The 22,631-nt window shown below is 38.5% G+C and overlaps 1 protein-coding gene across 1 annotated transcript; it reads left to right on the forward strand.

Moving 5' to 3' along the window:
• The first annotated feature begins 649 nt into the window (after positions 1-649).
• On the forward strand, positions 650-20,026 carry BLOC1S5 (biogenesis of lysosomal organelles complex 1 subunit 5). Its single transcript, XM_052775838.1, has 5 exons — positions 650-786; positions 2,004-2,086; positions 4,332-4,461; positions 8,592-8,650; positions 17,929-20,026. The coding sequence occupies exons 1-5, from the start codon at positions 675-677 to the stop codon at positions 18,106-18,108; spliced, it is 564 nt and encodes a 187-aa protein (XP_052631798.1). The 5' UTR covers positions 650-674; the 3' UTR covers positions 18,109-20,026.
• Positions 20,027-22,631: the final 2,605 nt, after the last annotated feature.

Below are 22,631 nucleotides of genomic sequence, written 5' to 3' on the forward strand. Positions count from 1 at the left end.
ACTGTAGGTGCAATGACCTAACTAGGATCAAGCTGTTTTAAAAGTTGCTGAGTTTGTGGCATGAAAAAAGAAGTCCCAGAAGAAGGTTAATATACTGTAATTTATAAGGGAAGTATATTGAAAAAATCGTAACGCTCTCAAATGGCTTTAGAAGAAAGGTGCGGGGATTTCATGTCATTTTTGCTTTTTTGCATAGCTGTAAAATAAGACTGCTGCTCTTAATTTTCGTAGCCCGCCTGTCCAACAGTTGTTACCGGCGTTCGCTACACCCGGCACCACGCTGATGGCTGGGAACGCAGCTCTCCTCTCCTACAGCACAAACCGACGCACAGACAGGTGCTGGGCTTTCCTTCGCGGGGGTCGGTTGGCCGGTGGTTTGTCTTCGGGAACGCAGGGCCCGCAGAAAGCCACGCACGGCGTTCTGCCCTCAAGGCGTCCCCGATGCCGACGCCGGGGGGGGGCAGCCGCTGCCGGGCTGGGCCGCACAGGGACCCCCCCCGGCCCCAGGCGCCAGCAGCTCCCCGCCGTGTGCGGAGCGCTCTCCTCAGCGCGACCGCCCGCCCTTCCCTCAGCAACGGCCGGCGCGCGGCGATGACCTCACAGGGGGGCAGCGGGGCGAGGCCGGAAGTGGAGCGGGCGGGGCGGGGAAGGGAAGGGCCGGGCCGCCGGGCGCCATGAGCGGGGCTGGCCCCGCGTCCCCCAGCCGGAGCGGGTCGGCCCTACCGCCCGGCGATAGGAAGCGGGAGGCGCTGGGCGCCGGCTCCCCGATTCAGCCTATCATAAAGGGTAAGGAGTGGGGCCAGCGCGCCTTCGGTACGGGGTGCCTGCGGTTGGCCGAGCTCGCCGTGTGCGGGGCCGGGGCCGTGAGAGGAGGAGCGGGTGAGCCATCCCTTCAGCCCCTCCGCGGCCCCGCGAAGCGTTCTGAGGTTCGGAGCCAGGCGGCCCCGGGAGGCTTAAGCTGGCTCCTCGGGCCTTGGAGCTTGAAACTCGGCGCAGCTGCGTGGCCTGGTTTGGGGAAGCTGAGCCTGGGCCCCAGCCCTTGCCGCTGCCGCGAAGCTTCCCGGGAAGCGCGCTCCTGCTTTTTGCCTCGTTGCCCCCAGCGCCCGCGGTGTGTCCTAGTTAATCCGTCCACAGGAGCGTTTGAGCTTGGAAGCGTTTTAGCCTGTGCTGGATTTACTGCAGCCATGTCATTTCCCAAATTCGACATAATCCTTCTGCAGTTTTTTTTTGAAAGGGGGGGGGGGGGGGGCGCGGATTCAGGGTGTTGAGCAAACCCACGGGGATGCAGTGGGGAGGGAGAGCCAGAAGGTAGCTCCAACAGCTGGGGCAGGAGGAAAAGCAGGACTCTTCCTTTAGATGGCAGTGCCTGTTCAGTATCACTTCAGAGGGCTTGCTGGAACTACACCGTGTATTTCTCGAAATAGTCTTTATTTGCTATGCTATCAGAGCACTTTTAAAATTAATGGGTTTTTTTTTTCCTGTATGACAGCTAAGCTTATTTTTCATGCCTATTTATGTTGTAAATACTCTTCTTCAAGACTCAAGTCTTTGGCCCTGGAATACAAGAAAATGCTGACAGTTTTCCTTTGTAGTGAGCTTTTCTCTTGTCTCTTGCTGCATAAAACTCCTACGTCTTAAGCTGTGAATCTCTGTTGAGCTGCAGCGTTTAGTTCTACTCTTTTTCCACCGTTAACAGTCAGATACAGAAGCTGTACTGAGGAGGACGAGGATTGAAACAGGGTACTGAGAGGCAGAGGAGGATGTTCACCTTCACAGAAAAGTGTCTGTGGCACCTGGAATACTGATTCATCACGGTTTATCTAAGTTGGTGGTTTGCTGCGTAGATAGCCAACAAATGTTATTCTGGTGCTCTTTTGATTTTACATGTGTTTGGTGAGCAGTAGTTCTTCTTGCATTGAAGTATGGTGTGCTACCTTGCATTGTGTAGCCTAGTATGGAGTGTGAGAGAAAAACTAAACATCCAACTTTCGTTAATCTTCTAGATGTTGGGGAAATCTATTCAAGACTACTGGATCACAGACCAGTAATTCAGGGAGAAATACGTTACTTTGTTAAAGAATTTGAAGTAAGTATTTGTATCTTATTGGGTGCTGTAATCTTCAGAGCTTGAGACTTTAAACAGTTTTAGCGTCTTTTTAGAGATTATAATATGTATGTTATTTTCTTCAGAAAGACCTGATGTGTGTTTCTCATCCAAAATAACTCAATGCACCTATAGCATGTGTCTGCATCTTTAGTAAACAAGGCAGTAATTTTAAGTCTTTTTATTTAAAAAAGTTTTGAAAGGGCCATAAGTATTTTTCCTGCAAAAGACTGGCAGGAATATTAATGTAGGGGAAAGATGTAGTCCTACCATCTTAGACAAGTCTTATTGGTCCAAGAAAAATATTGTTGGCCAGTATAGGTTTACATCTGATTAAGAAACTGCTTTGTGCCTTAGCTGGATTCAGCTAGCACAGTTGTAATTTAATTTTGCTTTAACTTTTGTTCCATGAAAGAAAGTAACATTACTGGAAGAGAAGAGCAACACTTTATGCAAAGCAAGAAAATCATTTAAAATGGAATGAATGTTATCTGATTGGCTGCAAATAAGGCTAAAGTACTGAAGGTGTAAAGATGTTTATATACAACTGTGCTTGGAAAGTGTAAGATGGTTTCCACAAGATGGCAGCAAAAGTTTAGAAAAGTAGAGTCTTGCGGCAGCAAAAGGCTATTTCTGAGTAGACTTTCATTCTTACAGAATGTGGAATTTAAAATCCTAAAATTAGTCCTGAAAATACAGTTATACCTCAAACTGCCAGTATGCAGAGCTGATTTTTAACAAGATGACATTAAAATGTCTTCTCCCCCACCCCCGGGATTGTAGCTAATATTTCAAGCAGGTCTAATTTGTCTCTATACTGGTTTAGCAAAATATGTATGTGAACTAAACTCTCATCAGATGTGTATCGTAATGGCTTGAGAGTCATGAGGAATGATTTCTTTTCTTTGCCTTCCGTAAATATGTTATAGGATACAGTAAATAGTTTTACATGGCTTTTCATAGGAAGGAAAATTTTAAACTCGGTTACAGAATTAGAACTCATATCTTCATAATTCATATATTTCTCTCATTGCACCGAAAGCCTTGTTCTATTTCTTAGACAAATTTTGTATATTCTTAGATCTTTTCTTGAAACTTAATTTCTGTTTTATACTTTTAGGGGGAATATAACAAAGCAGAGGATTATTTACATTTTTGCAACTTAGAATTTCTTCCAAAAAATTACACTTGTTTCTAACTTTGAGATATCAGGTGTTTTTTGGTTGTCATGGGACATATGCTTTTTCTTTCAGTGATTAGCATCTAGTGTGTAAGGAATGTAGATTTGTGTTCAGGAAGTCTGGAACCTGTTTAATTAAATGGCTTTACTTGTCTGTAAACAGAACCTCTGTTTCTGAAGATTTAAAATGGGTATGGTGATCCAATTGCCCACTTCATGCGATGCAGTATTTTTTTATTATCTAGAATTGCTTTATGATTCGTAACTTTCAGTATAGGAATGCTTATGTGCAACTCTGCTCATAACTCTGAAGAGGGGGAAAAGTAGGAAGGAGGCAGGTGGCAGCCTGGAGCAAATTTCAGAATCTTTTTCATTGTCTGAAGCAAAGTGCAGGTGAAATTCAGAGTGGAAGTAGTGCTGTGGCTTCAGAATTTTTTTTTTTTTTAATGTAAACAGTAAAGCAAGAGCTTGTTCTTCTTGTAATTAATCATGACCAGCAGTGAGCCAGAATGACTGCCTCTTTAGTTAGCTGTGTTATGTTATTTTTTAGTCCTGACTTCATTGCTTTACTTCAGTAAAAACAATTTTACTTGCATAGTTTTAACCTCGTACCATGTTAAATCTGGAAGGTCAGACATCAAGCAAGCAGAACTACTGCTATGTTATTTCTCTGCAACAGTTGAGTTATAAAAATGCAATGCTTTGAAGCTCTGTTTCTCTCTGTTGTTTTTGATATGCTGTAAATTATCTATACAAAACAACACATTTTTCCACACAATGTTTTCATTAGTAAATACTAACTTTTCTCACAAGGGCTAGAAGTGTCATTCAAAGTATTCCTGTATTTTAGTGTGGAGAATGGAGCATTACTCTCTTTTTTTCACAAAACTGTTTTTATCAATTGTGCTAAATAAGTAGAATAACACTTTAATAGACAATGGTATAGTGTCTGAGATAAAGCTGTTAGTTTATCAACTGGGAAACCATCTTATTTTGGAAAGTGGAATTCCTTGTTAGCCACACATTTTCTTTCAATTCTTCTGGCAGGAAAAACGTGGCCTCCGAGAACTACGAGTAATTGAAAATCTAAAGAACACAATCTTTGAAACGAATGAACACGTTCTTCCTAAGTGTGAGCAGGCAATGCATGACAGTTTGAATGAAGCATTCAAGAGATGTAAGCACGTAGCTTCTTATTTCCCTTGTTGAATCATTTTGAGGAATGATTTAAATAGTTTGGATTCAAAATATGATTTGTGGAAAAATCCATCCTTGGATAAATTTTCTACCATTTAGGTGCTTTGTTCTCATTTCTGTCAGATTTTAAAAGGGAAACCACAGGGGCATTTTTTTATATTTATTGGTCCAGCCTACACAGCTCTTGCTAAGGTTACATTAAAGCTTTCTGTTGATTTAATTAAAAGCTATTTCAACTCAGTCTTTTGCTAATCACTTAGAAACAGGATAGTGCTCCATGTTGGCTAAAGCCACGGACAAAATTTCAGTTTTCTTGTTTGTTGCAAGCATGCTGTGGTGTGACCTTCAAGTTTCTTAGTTTTCCCGCAAGAGAGCATAATACTACCCCTATGATTTAAAACAAAACTTGCTGCTGTATAGTTATGAAATGTGCTATTATTATTATCTTTAGTCACAAAGAGGGTAGTAGTAGTAATTGTTGTATGCTAATCCTAGTTTCATTGTTATAACCATCTAATATATCTTTTTATTGCTCAGATTTTAAAAGAACGTTTAAAATTTATTGTATTAATTTTTCAGTATCTTTTTTTTTCTTACTCATTCAGCAGGATAGCTTCTCAAAAAGATATTTTAGGGGAGTGTGGCTATATAGCTTTAGCTGCCAAATTTACGCAGTTGAAACATGCCAGTGTGGGTTTTGTTATATTTTATGTACTGCTCGTTATATAAGCATTTAATTTCATATCCCTTATTTATATGGCATCTGGCATATGCAGAATAACAAATAGTAGATGATGCTATACACACAAAACGATTGCAGGAAAATATTTGAAACTTAAAATTTAGTCATGCAAATAAGGCATATGTTCTAACACCTTCTAAATGAAGTGAACCTTTGATATTGCTCCCTGACTTTCTAATGGCCAGCTGTGCAATACATCATTAGCAACAGAATCACAGAATGGTTGAGGTGGGAAGGGACCTCTGGAGGTCATTTTGTCCAACCTACCTGCTCAAGGAGGGGCAGCTAGAGCCAGTTGTCCAGGGCTGTGTCCAGCTGGGTTTTTAATTCCTCTACAGACAGAGACTCCACAACCTCTCTGGGCAACCTGTGCCGGTGTTTGACCAACCCCACAAGAAAAAAGTGTTTTCTTGTGTTCAGATGGAATCTCATGTGTTCCAGTTTGTGCCCACTGGCTCTTGTCATGCACTATAGAGAAGAGTCTGGCTCCCTCATCTTCATTCCCTTCAATCAGGTATTTATTTGCATTGATGAGATTTCCCCCTGGGCCTTCTTTCTTCCAGGCTGAGCAGTCCTAGCTCTCTCAGCCTCCCCTCTTACAAAAGATGCTCCAGACCCTTAATCATCTTTGTGGCCATGCGCTGGACTTTCTCTAGTAAGTCCATCTCTTTCGTTTACTGGGGAGCCTAGAAGTGAACAAAATACCACAGGTGCGGTTTCACCAGTGCTGAGCAGAGAGGAGGGATCACCTCCCTTGACCTGTTGACAGTGCTCTTCCTAATGCAGCCCAGCATGCTGTTGGCCATCTTTTTTTGCTGCAAGGCTGTGTTGTTGGTCCTCAGAAGATTCCTCTCAGCTCAATTCTCCAGTTGCTCAAGGTCCCTCTGAATGGCAGTGCAAGCATATAGTCTTTCAGCCACTCCTCCTGGTTTTGTATCCTCTGCAAATTTGCTGAGGGTGCACTCTGCTCCAGCATCTGGGTCACTGATGAAGATGTTAAACAGTATCGGCCGCAGTGCTGACCCCTGGGCTAAGTCACTAGTGGCTTGCCTCCAACTTGACTTTGTGCTGCTGATCACAGACTTTAGACTTAGCTGTTCAGCTAGTTTTCAGTCCACCTCACTGTCCACTTACCTAACCTGTACTTTGTTGGCTTGTCTATGAGGATGTTACGGGAGACAGCGTAAAAAGCCTTACTGAAGCTGAGGTGAACAACATCGCCTGCTTTCCCCCCATCCGCCAAACTAGTTAGTCACTGCATTATAGAAGGCTATCAGGTTGGTTAAGGGTGATTTCCCATTCCTAAATCCATGCTGACTACTCCCAATCACCTTGTTGTTCTTCATGTGTTTGGAAATGCTTCCAGGAGGATTTTTTTCCATCACCTTTCCCGAGATTGAGGTTGGGCTGAATGGTCAGTAAACATATTTACAGTTTGTTTAAGTGCCCCCTAAGCTGGTCCTCCTCCACCGAGGGTAAGTCGACTTTGCTCCAGACTTTCCCTCTGGTCTCAGGGGCTTGGGATTCCTGAAGGCTGGTCTTTATGGTAAAGACTAAGGCAAAGAAGGCATTGAGTACCTTGGCCTTTTCCATGGTCTTCGTCACCAGCTCCCCTGCCCCATTCAGCAGAGGGCCTGCATTTTCCCTAGTTCTCCTTTTGCTGTTTACATACTCGTAGAATCCTTTCTTGTTGCCCTTTGCACCCCTCACCAGATTCAAGTCCAGATCAGCTTTGACTTTCCTAACCCTGTCTCTGCACGATCAGACAGCAACTCTGTACTCCTCCTGGGTTACCTGCCCCTGCTTCCACCTCCTATACACTTCTTTTCTGAGTCTGAAGTCAGTTAGGAGCTCGTTGCCTATCCGTGCAGGCCTCATGCTGCCTTTGCTTGATTTCCTACTTGTTGGGATGGACCTTTCTTGAGCTTGGAGGAGGTGATCCTCGAAAAGGGTGCTATGTCCCTTCTGTTACCATCATCCCAGACCCTTGGTTTGCCTACCCTATCCCCAACTTCTTTACTTTTTTTATTTTGAGGAGTCACTCCCTCACCTGTCATTTCTGGTTTAAAGCTGGCCCTACCAGGTTGGCCAGCCTGTTGGCAAACATACTCTTGCCCTGTTTAGTCACGTGGATCCCATCTCTTCCAAGCAGCTGTGGGTGCTCAGAATGGGTCTTATGGATGTAGAAACCGAAACCTTGCTGCCAACACCAACTGTGCAACCAGCTGTTAACCCCAAAAACCCATGGAGTCCCCCTCACCAGGAAGGATGAGGAGGACATTACCCGGACTGCTATGCCTTTGACCACTGTCCCCAGATCCCTGTAGTCATTCCTGATATTTCTCAGGTCACCTCTGCAGTACAGCTGGTGTCTACATGGAAAAGCAGCAGGGGTTATAGTCTGAGCCTCAGTAGCCTCTCTACAGCATCCTGAGTGAGAGCTCCTGGCAAGCAGCAAACCTCCCTAGATGACAAAACATATCGACAGGTGGGGACCCTCCATCCCCTGCCATAGGGATTCTGCTACAACTACCACTTGCCACTGTCTTCTAATTGTCCTGAGTGGCTCAGGCTCAGCCACCAGATGCTCCGATGCATGGTGCTACCAGCTCCTCATCAGCTACGAGGGCAGTGAACCTGTTCTGTAACTGGAAGTTCTCAGGGGGTCAGGAGCCTACCTTCTGCTGTGAGAAGTCACCAGCTTTAAGATGATGCTAAATAAGTATGGTATTTCTTGATGCTAGGGTGTGTTAGTGGGAGAAATGACTGCTTTGGGGAAATTGGTTTATTTAATTCTGCATTAATTAAGTGTTAAATAAGTTAGGGGAAAAAAATGCATAGGAATACAGTTCCTATTTCCACTGAGAAGTTTTCCTAGGCTTAGTCTCACGAGAGAAGAGGCCGGCTCCAGCATAAAGATGTTCTCCATGTAGATTGTTTATACTAAATCACTTTTTACATTTGATGAGGAAAAAATAAGACAAAAAAAAAAAACCCAACCAAAACATAGAGCTTGATCACCCATTTCTACTTACTGACACAAGAGTTTTTTTGATGTCTTCTGAGGTGCTGAGTATTGCACTCTAGCTCGTCAGCAACACTAAGGAGTATGGGCACAAGAGGACCTAGCTGCCTTTCTCTTTTAGGTTTCTAGAACACACAAGGGTTGATCTCGGTGATATGCCTACATACAGTTATCAGTGTAAAGTATTTTCTGCAAGTACTGACAAATCTTCTTTGTGCAGAGTTAAGTGACACAGTCGAATATAATCTTTGACTTGCAACAGCCTCATGTCTTTTAAATCCCTTTCAGGCAAATTTCTTTGATTTAGAACAGCAGACTGATCTACTGCAATTTGTTATTTCAGTGCAAGCTGCCAACAATATGATCCATAGACTCCAAGAGAGGGAGCGTGAAGAGAGGAAGGTAAAGGATGGATGGATAGATTTTTATAATGTGTTCTAAGAAAGAGTCTTGTGCTTCTACAGCAAGTTTATCTGTCTTCAGTATAGCAGACCTTAAAAGCATATTTTTTCTATACTTCATATACTTGCAGTAAAACTTATTTTGGGGTGATTTCTGCACTTATAAAACATACTGCAGTGGCATATATGTTCTTGACTGCAAAGTTAATGGTTCACTAGTTCTTCCTACAATCTCCTGATGTATGGAAACTATTTTTTTTTATTTCCTTTGCTTTATTTTCCCTCCTAGCTCAGACTATAATATTTGTAGCATACAGGGAAAGCTTAAATATAAAAAAAAATTATTTTCTGTGGAACAAAAATCACCTACTAACCTACCAGAATGGAAATGTAAATCTTTCCTAGTTAGCTGAGAACATTGACCATATTATATATATTGCTTGTTGAAAAGGAAGTGTGTTTTTCACTTGTGGATGGGTTATTTAATGAAGGGCTATATTATAGGAACATGCGAATCATTGGAATCTTTTCAGTTGGCTATACTTTGCTCATTTGAAATACATGTGCTCTCAATCTAAAATTTGGAAAATTATACAAGAAATTAGTTTCATGTTTTCCCATTACTCCTTCATGATTGTGTTCCTGTGTTATCTTTTTACTTGCAAAATGTTATTTATAATCATTTAGTTCAGAAAGACTGAAGACATTTCTGTCGCCATCATGCAAAACAGGCTGTGCATTGATTTATGTAAGCTGATAGTCATGTTTTTCTTTCCTTTTTGTAATCAATGAAGATGGGCAGTACAGTTGCAGTTGAATACTGGTACTGTGCAAATAGCACACTGCTGAACCCTGACAAAGTTTGCTTGTGTCTAACACTAGTGTAGATACTAGTAGAGAGGTTAAGTAGGAGATTCTTACAGTTCTGCTACTGTTTGAAGTAAAACTTTAATAAAAAAATTTGTAACTTATAAAATGAACACTCAATAAGAATGGTAACTATTCTTTTTAAAAACATTAGCTGTATGTTTCCATTCTTTTTTTTTTTTTTTTTTATGCGGTGGCAGAATACTAATAGCTATTCAGGATTTGTAGCGTTTCTTTAGGCTTGTATAGTAAAATTTTTTTGGCTTGAAACTTCCCAAATGTGCATAGTAACAGGTAGGTAACTTTTTTTACATTATAGGTAAAAGTTTTCATTGTAGTGCAGCCACTTGAGGAGACATACTTTTTCCTTACTTTTCTTTCTGAAATTACGTGTTCTGAAAAAATAATGGGGTTTTGGTAGGGTCTGGTGTCAAGTGATTAGTGTTAGCAGTCGTCAGTGAAATTATCAATTTCTGCTGAATCGAATGAATTTTAAGATTATTTGCTTTACTAATTATCTTTTTTTGCAGTTCCTTTCAGCTGCTGGTATCAGCTAAGGAACAAAAGGGAAATGATGATGTCCCTACCACATTCTCACTTAGGGTATAAAGTAATTTGTGATTACAGGAGTGTCATTGAAAAAAGCATTCATGGAATCCTCTGTCTCATTGAGTAGTCTTCCCATCTAGATCAGTAATATTTAGTTAGTAGTTCAAGCTGTGGATTACTTTAAGCTTATGGGAGAAACTAGAGAAGATTTCAAGAAATTTTGTAAACCTGTTTTTGTGTACTACATTCTTATTTTTTTCTTTTTATTTTAAATATTTTTACGTAGAAGGGTACAGGCTTATACTGGAAGGTACCTAACACTTCTTATTACCTCTTACTTGCTTTAGCATAAACTAGTATGGTAACATTTCTCAAAGCCTGTGTCTGCCTCAAATGGTGGGGTTTTTGGTTTGGGTTTTTTTGATGTGTTTTTATTTTTTGTTTGTGTTTTTTAATTTCAGGAAAAACAGCCCAAGTAATACTAAAAACAAAGTTTACTGATAAATTTGATGTTTTTACAAATGTTAATTTTTTGCATAACCAATGACAGTAAAACAAGGATAGAAATAAATACAACCAACTCATGTGAGTCAGTACTGAGTACAAGAAGGCTTTGCTATCTTTCAGGTTCAAGCAGTATGCACTATGGAGTGAAAAAATGGTTTCATAATCAGATTAGATTTTTTCCAAATAACTAATGTCTGATCTTAGGTGTTGATATAAAAGGAATATAAAAGACATCACTGCCAAAATATGTAAATTTGCTAACACACCAAAGGGAATTCCAAGAACAGGAATTAATAAGGCAGCAACTATGTTTGTAATTTAGACAAGCTTTGCTTTATATCGAAACCAAATTATGAAACTTTAACTCAAAACTATTTTCAACTTTTTATATGAACATGAAAGCTGAAAATCTTCCAAATTTGGTGTTGTCTAAATATCTTATTAAAAAAATTACTCATAAAAGTAGTAGGCATTGTTACAAACATAGAACAGATTCTAAGCTTAGATTGATTTTCCCAAACCCTCGTATTTATGAAGTTATACTGAAAGACAGAAATGGAGGCCACGTATTCGGGTTACATGCAAAAAGTGAAGTTTAACAGCTTGCTGTGGCTTATGTTCTGGTGGGTGACTGAAGGAACTTCTAGCAGAACATGTGAAATACTGTTTGCAGGAGCGGAATTGCTGAAAGAATAGATAACCAGCAATCAAAACCAGAAAAAAGCTGTATCAGTGTGGACAGGAGCTGGAAACCTTATAGGAGGATAGAACTGGAGTTCTGAGTGTTTGGGGGTGAGGAGATGATTTTCAGATTAAATGAACAAATGAAAAAAAGATCTATCCAAATTTTGCCAAATTAACAGCCATGGAGAAATACCATTTGTACTACCTTGTAGATCTTTTCAGGTGGGGTAAAAAAATTTTTTTTCTGTGCAGTAGATGATAGTAAGTGCCAGTCAGTAACACAGATAATAAAAGCCTAAAGAATAATGTACTGTTGCTGACAGACGATCTTTTGGATCAAATAGAAAGCTACAGCATGGCAGGATATGTTGCATTGTGTAATGCTTAAAACATTACAATTTATAGCTGATTATTGAGACTTTTTTTGGTTCCTGGCTAAATATTGTACCGATACCATACAATATCATGATTACCTAAGGCTTCCTCTTGGCTCAGGTCTGTCTGCATGCTTTAGTTCATACGGAAATTTTCCCATGTTACAAAGGTCGTGAGGTTTTACCAAAGAACAAAATGTGTTGTTCTGAAGCCTGAATGTGGTATCATAATATTGTCTTCTGTCTTGTTATAGTGCACTGGTTTGTTTATATAACAAAAATACCAGAACAACTTTGTAGACACTTCTTTACTGGATGAGGAGAAAGTGGAAACTTAGATGTTTTCTGAGGTGGCTGTGTTGGGTTTATTAGGTGCTGTTTTCTAATTTATGATTAAGTCTGACTGAAGGGGCTTGTGTTCTTTCTGTTTGTTTGGTTTTTTACTTGTGGGTTTATACTATAGTTTTACAGATTTGTTTGTTTGTTTTAGCAGTCATTTGAAATGACAAAAGGTAGGAATTAAAATTAGGCTATACTCTGAAAAGTTGTTCTATGAAAGTACACTGATTTTCATGTTTGTATGTGCTAGTCTTTGTGATATTTTTGTTAGTTTACAAGTTAACAGCTTTTCCAGTTGGCAGGCCTGGAAACAAAAGAATGAAACCTAAAAAGCAAGGTGTCTGTTTCTGGTTTTTTTTAATCATTACCAGCAATCCAAAATTTGTAATTAGAAGTTTTCAGCAATTTGGGAGTTCTGTAAATCTTTATTTCGTTTTAAGTGTTTTGCTGACTGTGCATGGGCCAGAATTTATTGCAGTTTATCTTTTACATAGTTGGGTTGGTCTTGCAAAGTTACAAGTTTAAAAAATAATGAAAATTAACAATGAATTACTATTCTTCCAAATTTTTTTAAATTTTTTTTTTTAAAGGAGAAAAAGGGATTATTTTCTCATGCAACCGTACCTGCAGTTTCAAGCATGCAGGCATTATTTCTTTCTTCATGACAGTAAAAAATATTTTAAGAGGTCAGAAGTTTTTTATTACCACTGCAAGTGCTTTCTGGACTTGAGAAAAAAAACATTCTTCTACCTTCCTGAAATATGAATATGTATTTATTCAGAATGCATGTTATATTTTTGTGTTCTGTGATAAGACGAAAGTGCTTCCTAACTGACCATCAGTATGCAAAGGCAATTTCAAGTTCTTAGTCTCTCAATATGTCATATGTCACCTATGGGGGCCCAGCTACTGAAGGTCTTTGGATTATTGTTTGACTTGGAAATTAAGACATTTGACAGGAGTCATTGACTTGATGAATTCAGATTTATAAATATATGTATGTATACATAGAAATGACAGTGTTACTCTTTTCAATCAACACAATAACCAAGCAGATAAAGGGTGTGTTTCTGTTCTGTATTCCCTTGAAACAGCTGACTAAAAAAGCATGTAAGAATAATAAACTTCTAATATTCAAGGTAGTTATTGGCATTAGTTATCTAGAACTTAATTATTCAATGTATAAGAAACTGGAAGTAGGTCTCCACCATCAGGGTAAATGCCATAAGCAAAAGGTTTTCATTCCTCTCTTTTTGCTTGTCTGGGGAATACATCAGATTAGGGAAACTGTAGAGATTGATCCCAGAATATTCTGTAGCTCTGTAATACCAAGACTGTCTTCTGAGTTGGGATATGTGAATTAGATTTTTAAGTAAAAAGATATTTTATCATACATCTCTAATATTGCAAAACATGGACTACTTTGCATATGGCCAGCTTTTTTACCCTGTATGTACAGATTACAATTTTGGAGGACTGTTAATTCCTTAGAATATATTTATTCTCTTAGGAGTGAGGGTTTGTTTGTTGGGGTTTTTTTTAAGCCTAAACCACTGAGACAAGGTAACATGTTTGAGGTTGCTCAGAATGCTGTTAAACATTTCCTGAATACAAAATTTCTGAGAACATGCAAAAGCTGGAGTGTGAATTACTAACAGTTATTGTAGTCATGATAACTTGTTTTTAACTTATAAAAGAATTATTAGAGTTTTGTGTATACCAGCATCACTGAGGTGATACAGATCTCTAGAGATTGATCATTCTTCTTACTGTTGTCATACTTGTGTCAGCAAGCTGTAGGAGATACCTAGAGCCTTAACTTTTTGTTTCAATCTTCAGTTCATATTTAGCAAGAGAAGGTATGTATTTCAAAGATTGCTCCTCTTAAATGATGTTCACATGCTCTTTTCTACTCAGCATGAGTTTAAATGTGCAATGAATTAATGCTTCATAACTAGAGATCCTGATGCTTAAGAGAGCAACATCAATTTGTATTAATACTTAAGTTGATTGAGGTTATTTCTTCGGTTTTAAGTAGTCAGGCTTTGAGGAGTGAGAAATGTAATATGACATTGGAAAGCTTCCTAAATAACAAATTGATGGAAAATAACCTGAAGTTCTGTAATCTTAAAATCAAGTTGTTATTTTCCTTACTGTTACAAAATGGGAAATTAATTTGCCAGGCACACTGTCAAATTCTACATGTATTGTTTTCTGGAAAACAAACTTTTTGCAAATGTATAAATTTGGAAATCATGAATTGATTGTATAAAATATACTCAGTATTGTCTCTACAGATCACTAATATACATAATTATACTGACTTTTGGAAACTGTTTGCTTTTTGAGAGTGACTTTTGATTTAACCAATACAAATCCATGCCAAGATATCTATACATCTAGAAAAACTTTGTTTTTTAAAGATTTTTCATGACTGCCAATGGCATATTTAACAAGAGAGATTATTCATCTACCTATATGGACCTCCATGCTTCCTAGCTGTGCTGCCACTACAACTACAGTTAGGACACAATATTTTTTGCATAGTGTCTTGATTTCATTAGTTTTTCCTCCTGTGTGTTATGATCAATTGAATAAAGCAGTGAAGCTAACAGCGCTGGATATGAAGAGGATGTGGTAGGAGTGGAGAGCATTGTGGTAAGAAAGCACAATATAGGGCAAACCTGAAGGGTACTTGTACAGCCAAAGTGTGAGAGTCATCTTCTGTGCTGAGAAACTGAATCTTTTTGTGGCTGGAGGGCTAGGTGTCGATGTCCTGCGTGTGAGCTTGTGTCCTCAAGAGACTGTTAGTAATGTTCTGCTACGCAAAAGGCTGTACCACGGTAGCAGATGTTATGTTATGAGACAGCGGAGAACGCTTGGATGAGGGGCGCCTTGTAGTACCTTAGCTCCAGGGATGGTGTCTGTTGCAGCTTGGGTCTTGCAGTTGGATGTGGGCGTAGGAGGAACCTGTCTTTGGTCAGGATTTCTCTCACATATTGTTCTATGATGCCTAACGAGGTTGAAGTGCCCACTGAAGCTTGTCCCACAGCAATAGCATTCGTAGGTCTCTCCTGCGTGGATTCTTTAACTTCTAATAAGAAGAAAGTTTACACTGCAATGCATGCTTTGGTTGAAAGATCTGTATCTTAAGGCACGCATCCATTAAGAATCACACTTTGTTATTTTTGCTGTTCACACGGCTATTCATCTGGTAGGAATAGGAATACTGGTTTCAAGATTACGACTGTCTCGCACACGCAAACATATCCACTCAGCAGCCATAAGTGTTAATGATCTGGAGGTGCTGCTGAGAACAGTTGAGTTTGAATTTGTTTTCTAGGAAGCAGAGCTGCAGTGCCCAGGGTGTGCACTGAGCTTCTACAGTGGGGTTTTCCAAATCGTTACCAGGGTGGGAGAGTGAAAACAGTATTCAAGTCCTTGGTGTCTTTTACTTGGTATTTCTTGTCATTCTTACTTGCTTGCTCTAGCATATCTTAATTTTTTTTTCTGTTTTCCGAAGTGATTATTCGTATCTGCAACTTTTTACTTTGTTAAAGGTGTAAATTGCAATTATATGGAGTTACTTTATTTCCAACATAACTCTTACTCTATAAAACTAGTTACTATTTCAGTAGAATGCTGCTTGCATTTATGTATTTAAAGAATAAGCACTTACAGCAATCGCTTCTCAGTACTCAACTGTTTAAATTTGTATTTAGGCATAGATTAGGCAATGTACATAGCCTGGCTGCTAATATCCCTTTATTTCACAATGTCACTTCTCTTGTGCCGGAACAAACTAAAGACTGATTGAGCAGGGGGAGAAAAAAAGAGTTAGACTACAGATTTTTGATAAACTAAACTTCACTATCTCATGTTCTAGAAATGTCTTAAGTTGTTTTCCCGGGTAAATCATTTTATATCCTTGGGTAGGAATGGCACAGTGGAAAATGAAAATAGAAAGTAGCACCGTGAGTTTCATGTTCCTTGCAAACTGTTCATGTTGTGAGGAGCATGGGTTAGTCTAGCTGAAGTGTGGTTTGGGTAGGTGCTGCGTAGTCCTGTGAAAAAGTGTGTGATGCACCGGCTGTTTCAAAACTTTTTGGATATGAAGTAGTGTACTAGTGGAACTATTAATATACACTGATGTATTTTGTTAGTACCTGATATTGCATCTGTTGCAAACCAAATCATTCTTGGCATAATGTTACACTAGTTTTGCCATGTAGCATTTTATATACATTGTATTTAACCCACAATTTGTGATTTTGAAGAACAACGCTTCGAGAGTGTTGAAGAATACATAAATCGGTTCCCATTGCCTTAAGTTGACAAAAATGCCAGATGTCTATTAAAGCTGTATGATAGTATTTATTCCTACACAGAAGTACTGTACATGGAAAAGAGTCATTGCTGATACATTAAAAAGGAGAAAAAAAGAAAAAAAAAAAAAAAAAAGAATGAATCCTCTCTTTTGCTGGAAAATGGAGCAAATGTAAGAATAACTGCCTAGATTTATTGTGACTTCAGCATCTATAATATAAGGAGGCCAGACTGTTAACATTGTATGCAAGAAATCCACAGAAGTACATCTCATTTCAACATGAATATTGGATGTGTGTATGATCTCTCTTTCTTGATAGCTAGATTTTTTTTTTATTTGGGTGATAAGAGAATGAAAGAAATCAGGCTTACCAGAAGCCAAGCAGTATGAAAGTATGAGGGGAAAAATAACTTGTTTATAAAGTAAAACATTAATTACAGTAAAGGCTAGCTAGCTAAAGCAGAAACACTAACTGCCAGTTTCAAAACATTGAACATCTATGTTGTTATATTCTATTTCACTCTTCTCCTTTTTGTATTAGAGGCTTTTCATCAAGACTAGTATCTGACGACTATGCTGAACCTAAGCATTGTGGTAAAATAGAAATGTGGCTTGTTTCTAGTTTTAAAAATGTATTCAAGAATGTAGAAAATCCATTTGTTGAAACAAAAGTGACTTTCAAGGGGAAAGTAGCAAATGTCAAGAAAAGAGGAGCGATATGTTGAAGGATTGACTAACATATAATTTATAGGAGTTTTATTAACCATCATAATTAGTTGTGAAACATAGAAGCATTCTGTTTACACGGATTTGACAAAATCTCAAATGTTGTCTTGAGTGTTGAAGCGGATCCTTTAATCTCTGGTAATTCATATGTACCTAAATAATAGACATACATAACTCTAAAATTTTGTCTAGCACTCACAAATACGAAATATAGTGGGCCTAGTGTTTTCCTCATAACTCAGACATTTTTAGTTTGTGTCATATATAACATAGGCCTGCGTGTACTTACAGTGGACTCCCTGAATCTGTTAGTGTCAGTAGGCAGCTTCTTTCTGTGTGAATAAAAGAAAAGAAGAAGGGGGGGGGGAGCTGTGTCCATTTGCTGATTCAGGGTTTTTTTTTCCCCCCATAACTAAGGGGCTAAAAACACTGAATGTTGTGTTCCCAAAATCAGAAGTTCATTTTAAAAGAAAATCTTTGTGAGCTAATATGGATTTATATCAGCTGCTTACAGTACTTCTGACATTGTCAGTAATCAGAGGAGCAAATAATGCAACAAGTACGATCTTTAGAAACCAACAGAAGCAAACGAGGTGAGCTAGTAACTTTAAAATGTCTTTCGATTTATTTATTTAATTATTTTTCACAAGGCTGTAGCATAGAAAAGCTATTGTCGCCAATGCTATCACGTTAATAGTATCACAGACGTTTTACCATTTGTTTTGGATTGACTATAAAAATAAATGTTTTCTTTTTAGTTTCACCTTTTCATATGTTTCCTTGCTAGTTTCACTTTACTGAAGTAAAAGTCCAGTTTCTCTGATACTTTAACATTATGTAGGTCTCATTAAACCCTCTGTTTTAATATGGAAATTATATTAAAACTTGACATTTTCCTCCTCTCAGCTTCAGGCGGACAACCTGATGGCTCGTGAAGAGAAGCGCATTGCCCACTGGGAGGAATTCATGAAAGAACAGCAAAACAAACAAGCAGAGGTGGATGAAGAGCACAGAAAAGCTATGGAGCGCCTCAAAGAACAGTATTCTGAGATGGAGAAGGAACTGACCAAATATGTTTCTTTTTAAGACCTTTCTTTTTTAATAATGCTGGGTTTGTGCCAATACTCAGTTGCTTCTGACTTAAATTGAGATTCTTTTGGAAAGCTGAAACAAGTAGGAAAAAAAGGAGAATTTCCTCTACAGGTTTGGTATGGGAAGAAAAGGTTGCATACTTTCAACTTAAGTGCCTATCTGTGCTTGTTTTCTTCAGGGCAGGTGGAATGCCAGTTTCTTCATTTTTTTGAAGGTGGAAGTGGAAATTATGTTGTGTGATTACATCAGCTCAGGGAGTTGCAGACTGGATTTCTCTCCTATCTGCAGAGAGTATTGTCTCATTTGGGAAAACAGAGACTAATGTAACATTTAACTGTCCCAGTGTGCAGCCACAGCCCTTTCCCAAAAAGTAGGTGTAATAGGTTCCAGTCATAGTTAGCTGAGAATTCAATGGGAAAACCATAAATCCCATTCACAGATTTCAGGAAAACCAACTTGTTTTATGGAATATTTTACTTTGCAGCTTTAGCAATGAAAGATCTCAACAAAATTTTAAATGCAGTTGCAATTCCAACTTTTGGGTTGTATGTTCAGTGTTATGAAGTAGAGTTGATATTTAAATGGTTTTTGCTAACATAAAAACAGATAAGTGAGCTTGGGCAACAATTTCTTTTCTCTCCCTGTAAATGTCTCAAGCCTCTCCTTTTAAGCTTTACTGTTCTAAGCAAAGCCAAAACAAGCTGAAAAGTAATCACGAGAAGCATATCAGTCTTTGTATTAGCTTTGTAGCTAGTACAGTATTTACCTTAAGTATTTGACATGCTGTTGGTTTACTTAGAATAAGCTTGTCAGAACTTTGTAAAGCAATTGAGGAAAGATTTTTGTTTCTTTATCAGCATAACAAATGAGCAGATTAGTGGTAAAACACCTGTAGTACTGATCTACTTTCTTACTGTTACTCTTACGGGGTATGTGAAACTCCTGTATCGCTTTATTTAAAACTTGCAGTTAACAGCAGCGTAACTGAAGAAGTTAACTTAACCAGTTCATTAACCAAGCAAAATGAGACATAGTACCTTAATGAAATATGGTGCAAGCTAACTGTTAGTACAGGAAATATCTTTCCATAATTTAGTTGGTGTCCAATATAGAATGGAAACAGGTAAAAATAAACAGAATTTACCCTTTACCTGTATTTCAACAGTAATATGCCAACAATGGTTGCTTGTGTAAGTTTATGGCTTGGTGTCAAGGCTCCATTCCTGGCAGCATGTTGATAGTGTGATTAAAGTTAGTAGAGGAGATGGAATAAGTATTTGAGATTTCTTTCAATAACACTGAATTCCTGCCAAGCTGCTTTGCCCACTACTGTAGGCCCAACAGCTCCATCAATCATCATTGTGTATCTGGACTGAAAAGAGGACTTGCCGACACTGGGGCATGCTGGAATGTTAATTCTCTGTTGTGGATGGAAAAAACGTAGATGTCTCAAAAGTATCCCACACATGAAAAATAGGAAAGCCTCTTTTAACAACCCCTGTTTGACTAGAAGGTGACCTCTCTAATATTTTTCAGCTTATGTACCCATGATGAATGTTGTAACTAAGCTCAGACTTTCATTTAAAAAGAAAAAGTTAGTTCTTGCCTGTCTTTAGAATTGGGTGTGGAATAGTTTTGATTGTTCTGAGCACAGCCTGAAAATGGCTTCTCTTAGCAGATTATTTGATGTATATATGCTCAAAGCCCAAATATCTTTATAACAAAATGCATTTAAATGCATACTGAATTAATTTTTATTTTTGCACTGATAATTTTTATTTAGATATCTAATTAACTGTGCACTGGAGCTGTAGATTTTAGTATTTTGTCAATTTGAGGGCCCTTAAGCAATGATACAATTGTTGCAAGTTAGATATTCACTGGAAAATAAAGTGGTATTTCCAAAATCTTCTGGGATGTGTGCTCCTGATTCTTTGAAAAGCTTCTAAATCCTAACACTGAAAATGTGTTCCGCTTTTAGAATGATACAGGTATTTTTATGCTGAAGTTCATTTAAAAACACTTTTCTTCATAGTCTATATGTGCCTGTTGGCCCATTCTTATTCATTGTGGGGACCACGTGAAAACTGTCTGTTGCTTAATTATTATTCAGTAACTTTCACTTTTTTTATATGATAAGCTGTAGGTGTTGAGGTACTTGGAAATGCTTAGTTGTCTTTGAAGCAACTTGCAAACATTTACAGGAAAACCTATCTTTTCTGTCCAAATGCGTAAAAAAAACCCCAAACAAACAAAAACCAACCAAAAAAACCAAAACAAACCTGATGTGTCTAATATTATCTCAAAGCAGAACACATCTGATGGATAAAAAGGATTCCTTTCTGCAGCAGGTTTGTTTTTTTTTCTAGCAAGGTGGGACTATGTCTGGACGCAATAGTTCTCCACAATGGGACTTTCTTTGTAAGATTCAAATTCTTGTTATTCAAGTATCTACCATTTGGGAGAAATAGAAAAATGAATAGTTTAAAAGTTGGGTTTATGTCATTGGTGCATGAAGGAAGTGTTTTACCTTCTGCTTGCAATATTTGCATGATTGAATTTCATTGTTTTAAAAATGAGTATTTATTTAATCCCTGTTAAATTTGATAGAAGTTTGCATTGGATTCCAATAGGAGCTGGAAAGGGTCCTCAAGCCCTAAGTTAACTTCCAGCATGGCAGGTGAGTTTGGCAATACATCTTTGTACCAGACTATGCATATAACTTTTTGCTTAACTATTAGTGCCGTTTATTATACTGAACTGTAGGTTTAGCTGTTCTTCTTTGTAACTGGAAGTGGGCTTGGATGTCATGTAATCACTGGAATATTTTCTTAGTCTTTCTATTCTGATGAATACATAGCAAGAAACTAGTATCTTCCTTGGACCTTGTCCTAGTTTCAGCTGGGATGGAGTTAACTGTCTTCCTAGTAGCTGGTACGGTGCTATGTTTTGAGTTCAGTATGTGAAGAATGTTGATAACACTGATGTTTTCAGTTGTTGCTCAGTAGTGTTTAGACTAAAGTCAAGGATTTTTCAGCTTCTCATGCCCAGCCAGCGAGAAAGCTGGAGGGGAACAAGAAATTGGCACAGGACACAGCCAGGGCAGCTGACCCAAACTGGCCAACGGTGTATTCCATACCATGTGACGTCCCATCCAGTATAGGAACGGGGAAGTGGGGGCGGGGAGTTGCCGCTCGGGGACTGGCTGGGTGTCAGTCGGCGGGTGGTGAGCAATTGCACTGCGCATCATTTGTACATTCCAATCCTTTCATTATTACTGTTGTCATTTTATTAGTGTTATCATTATCATTATTAGTTTCTCCTTTTCTGTTCTATTAAACCGTTCTTATCTCAACCCACGGGTTTTGCTTCTTTTTTCCCAATTTTCTCCCCCATCCCACTGGGGGGGGGGGGGGAAGTGAGTGAGCGGCTGCGTGGTGCTTAGTTGCTGGCCGGCGTTAAACCATGACAACCTGCTAAATGAAATCTGCTGCTGCTGTGTTTAGGAGTAATAACAAACTGAGGAACTGAAGAAATACTTAAGGGTTTGTTTTGGTTTTAACTGCCATGTTTTAACAATGAACCTATGTGCTGTTCTCCTCGGAATGTTTTATATCTAGGCCTATCACATTTTTTTAATCTTTGGAAGGAGGGAGAAAGCTGATTTATTTGCTCTTACTCTGCTTCTTTCTATGCTATCACTGGGTAATACTTTTTATAGAAAAATGCCATAATTACAGCCGGAACATTACATCTTCTCTGATATTTTAATTTATGGCTTGTTAAATCTTTCCCCAAAAACCGTGGAGTTTTTTTCAGTAGTCAAATTAAATGGCAAATACATGGCATAATCAGCCAATGAATTGAATCATATATAGCTGACTCCTGAGCTGAAAAGCTTCCTATGTCTCAAGGCTATGGATTTTGAGATTTACAAATATTTCCCAGTAGGTGTCAGTGCAAGCCTGAGGAGGAAAGTTAGAAAGCCTGTTTTTATAGGAGGTGTAGACTGTAAATGCTTATATTCAGTTTTAATACAGTATTTTGTATAAGTACAAGACATTTTGTGGATGAAACCACATGCTTTTAAATAAAATGACACTACTTATCAGCAGCATTTTGCCCCATTAGTCCTCAAAAAAGCTTACAACAGGTCACTCTTAAAATTATTTATGTAAGGTGTGCTGATCTGAACAATCTTGTCTGCAATACTTATGCGTTCTAATTAAGATTTACTCTAATCTGAAGTTGGACTCAATGCCAGAGATTAAAACCTTCAGGAGCTGCATTCTTACACTGCTGTTCACTTCAGTGGATCAGGTTTTCTGAAGGTTTGAGGCAAAAGTTTATGCTTATTGATAGAGATTGTGCCATAATAAAGAAATGGGGACTTCTGCAAAAAATTTTGTGAACAAAATTATCATACCACACACGTTTAAACAGGCTAATTATTTTAACTGTTTATAATTAAGCGAACTTCTCAAAGTAGTAAAGATGCAGTACGCTCAGTGCTGTTG

Source organism: Harpia harpyja, chromosome 1 (assembly GCF_026419915.1).
Source record: "Harpia harpyja isolate bHarHar1 chromosome 1, bHarHar1 primary haplotype, whole genome shotgun sequence".
NCBI classification, from domain to species: Eukaryota; Metazoa; Chordata; class Aves; order Accipitriformes; family Accipitridae; genus Harpia; species Harpia harpyja.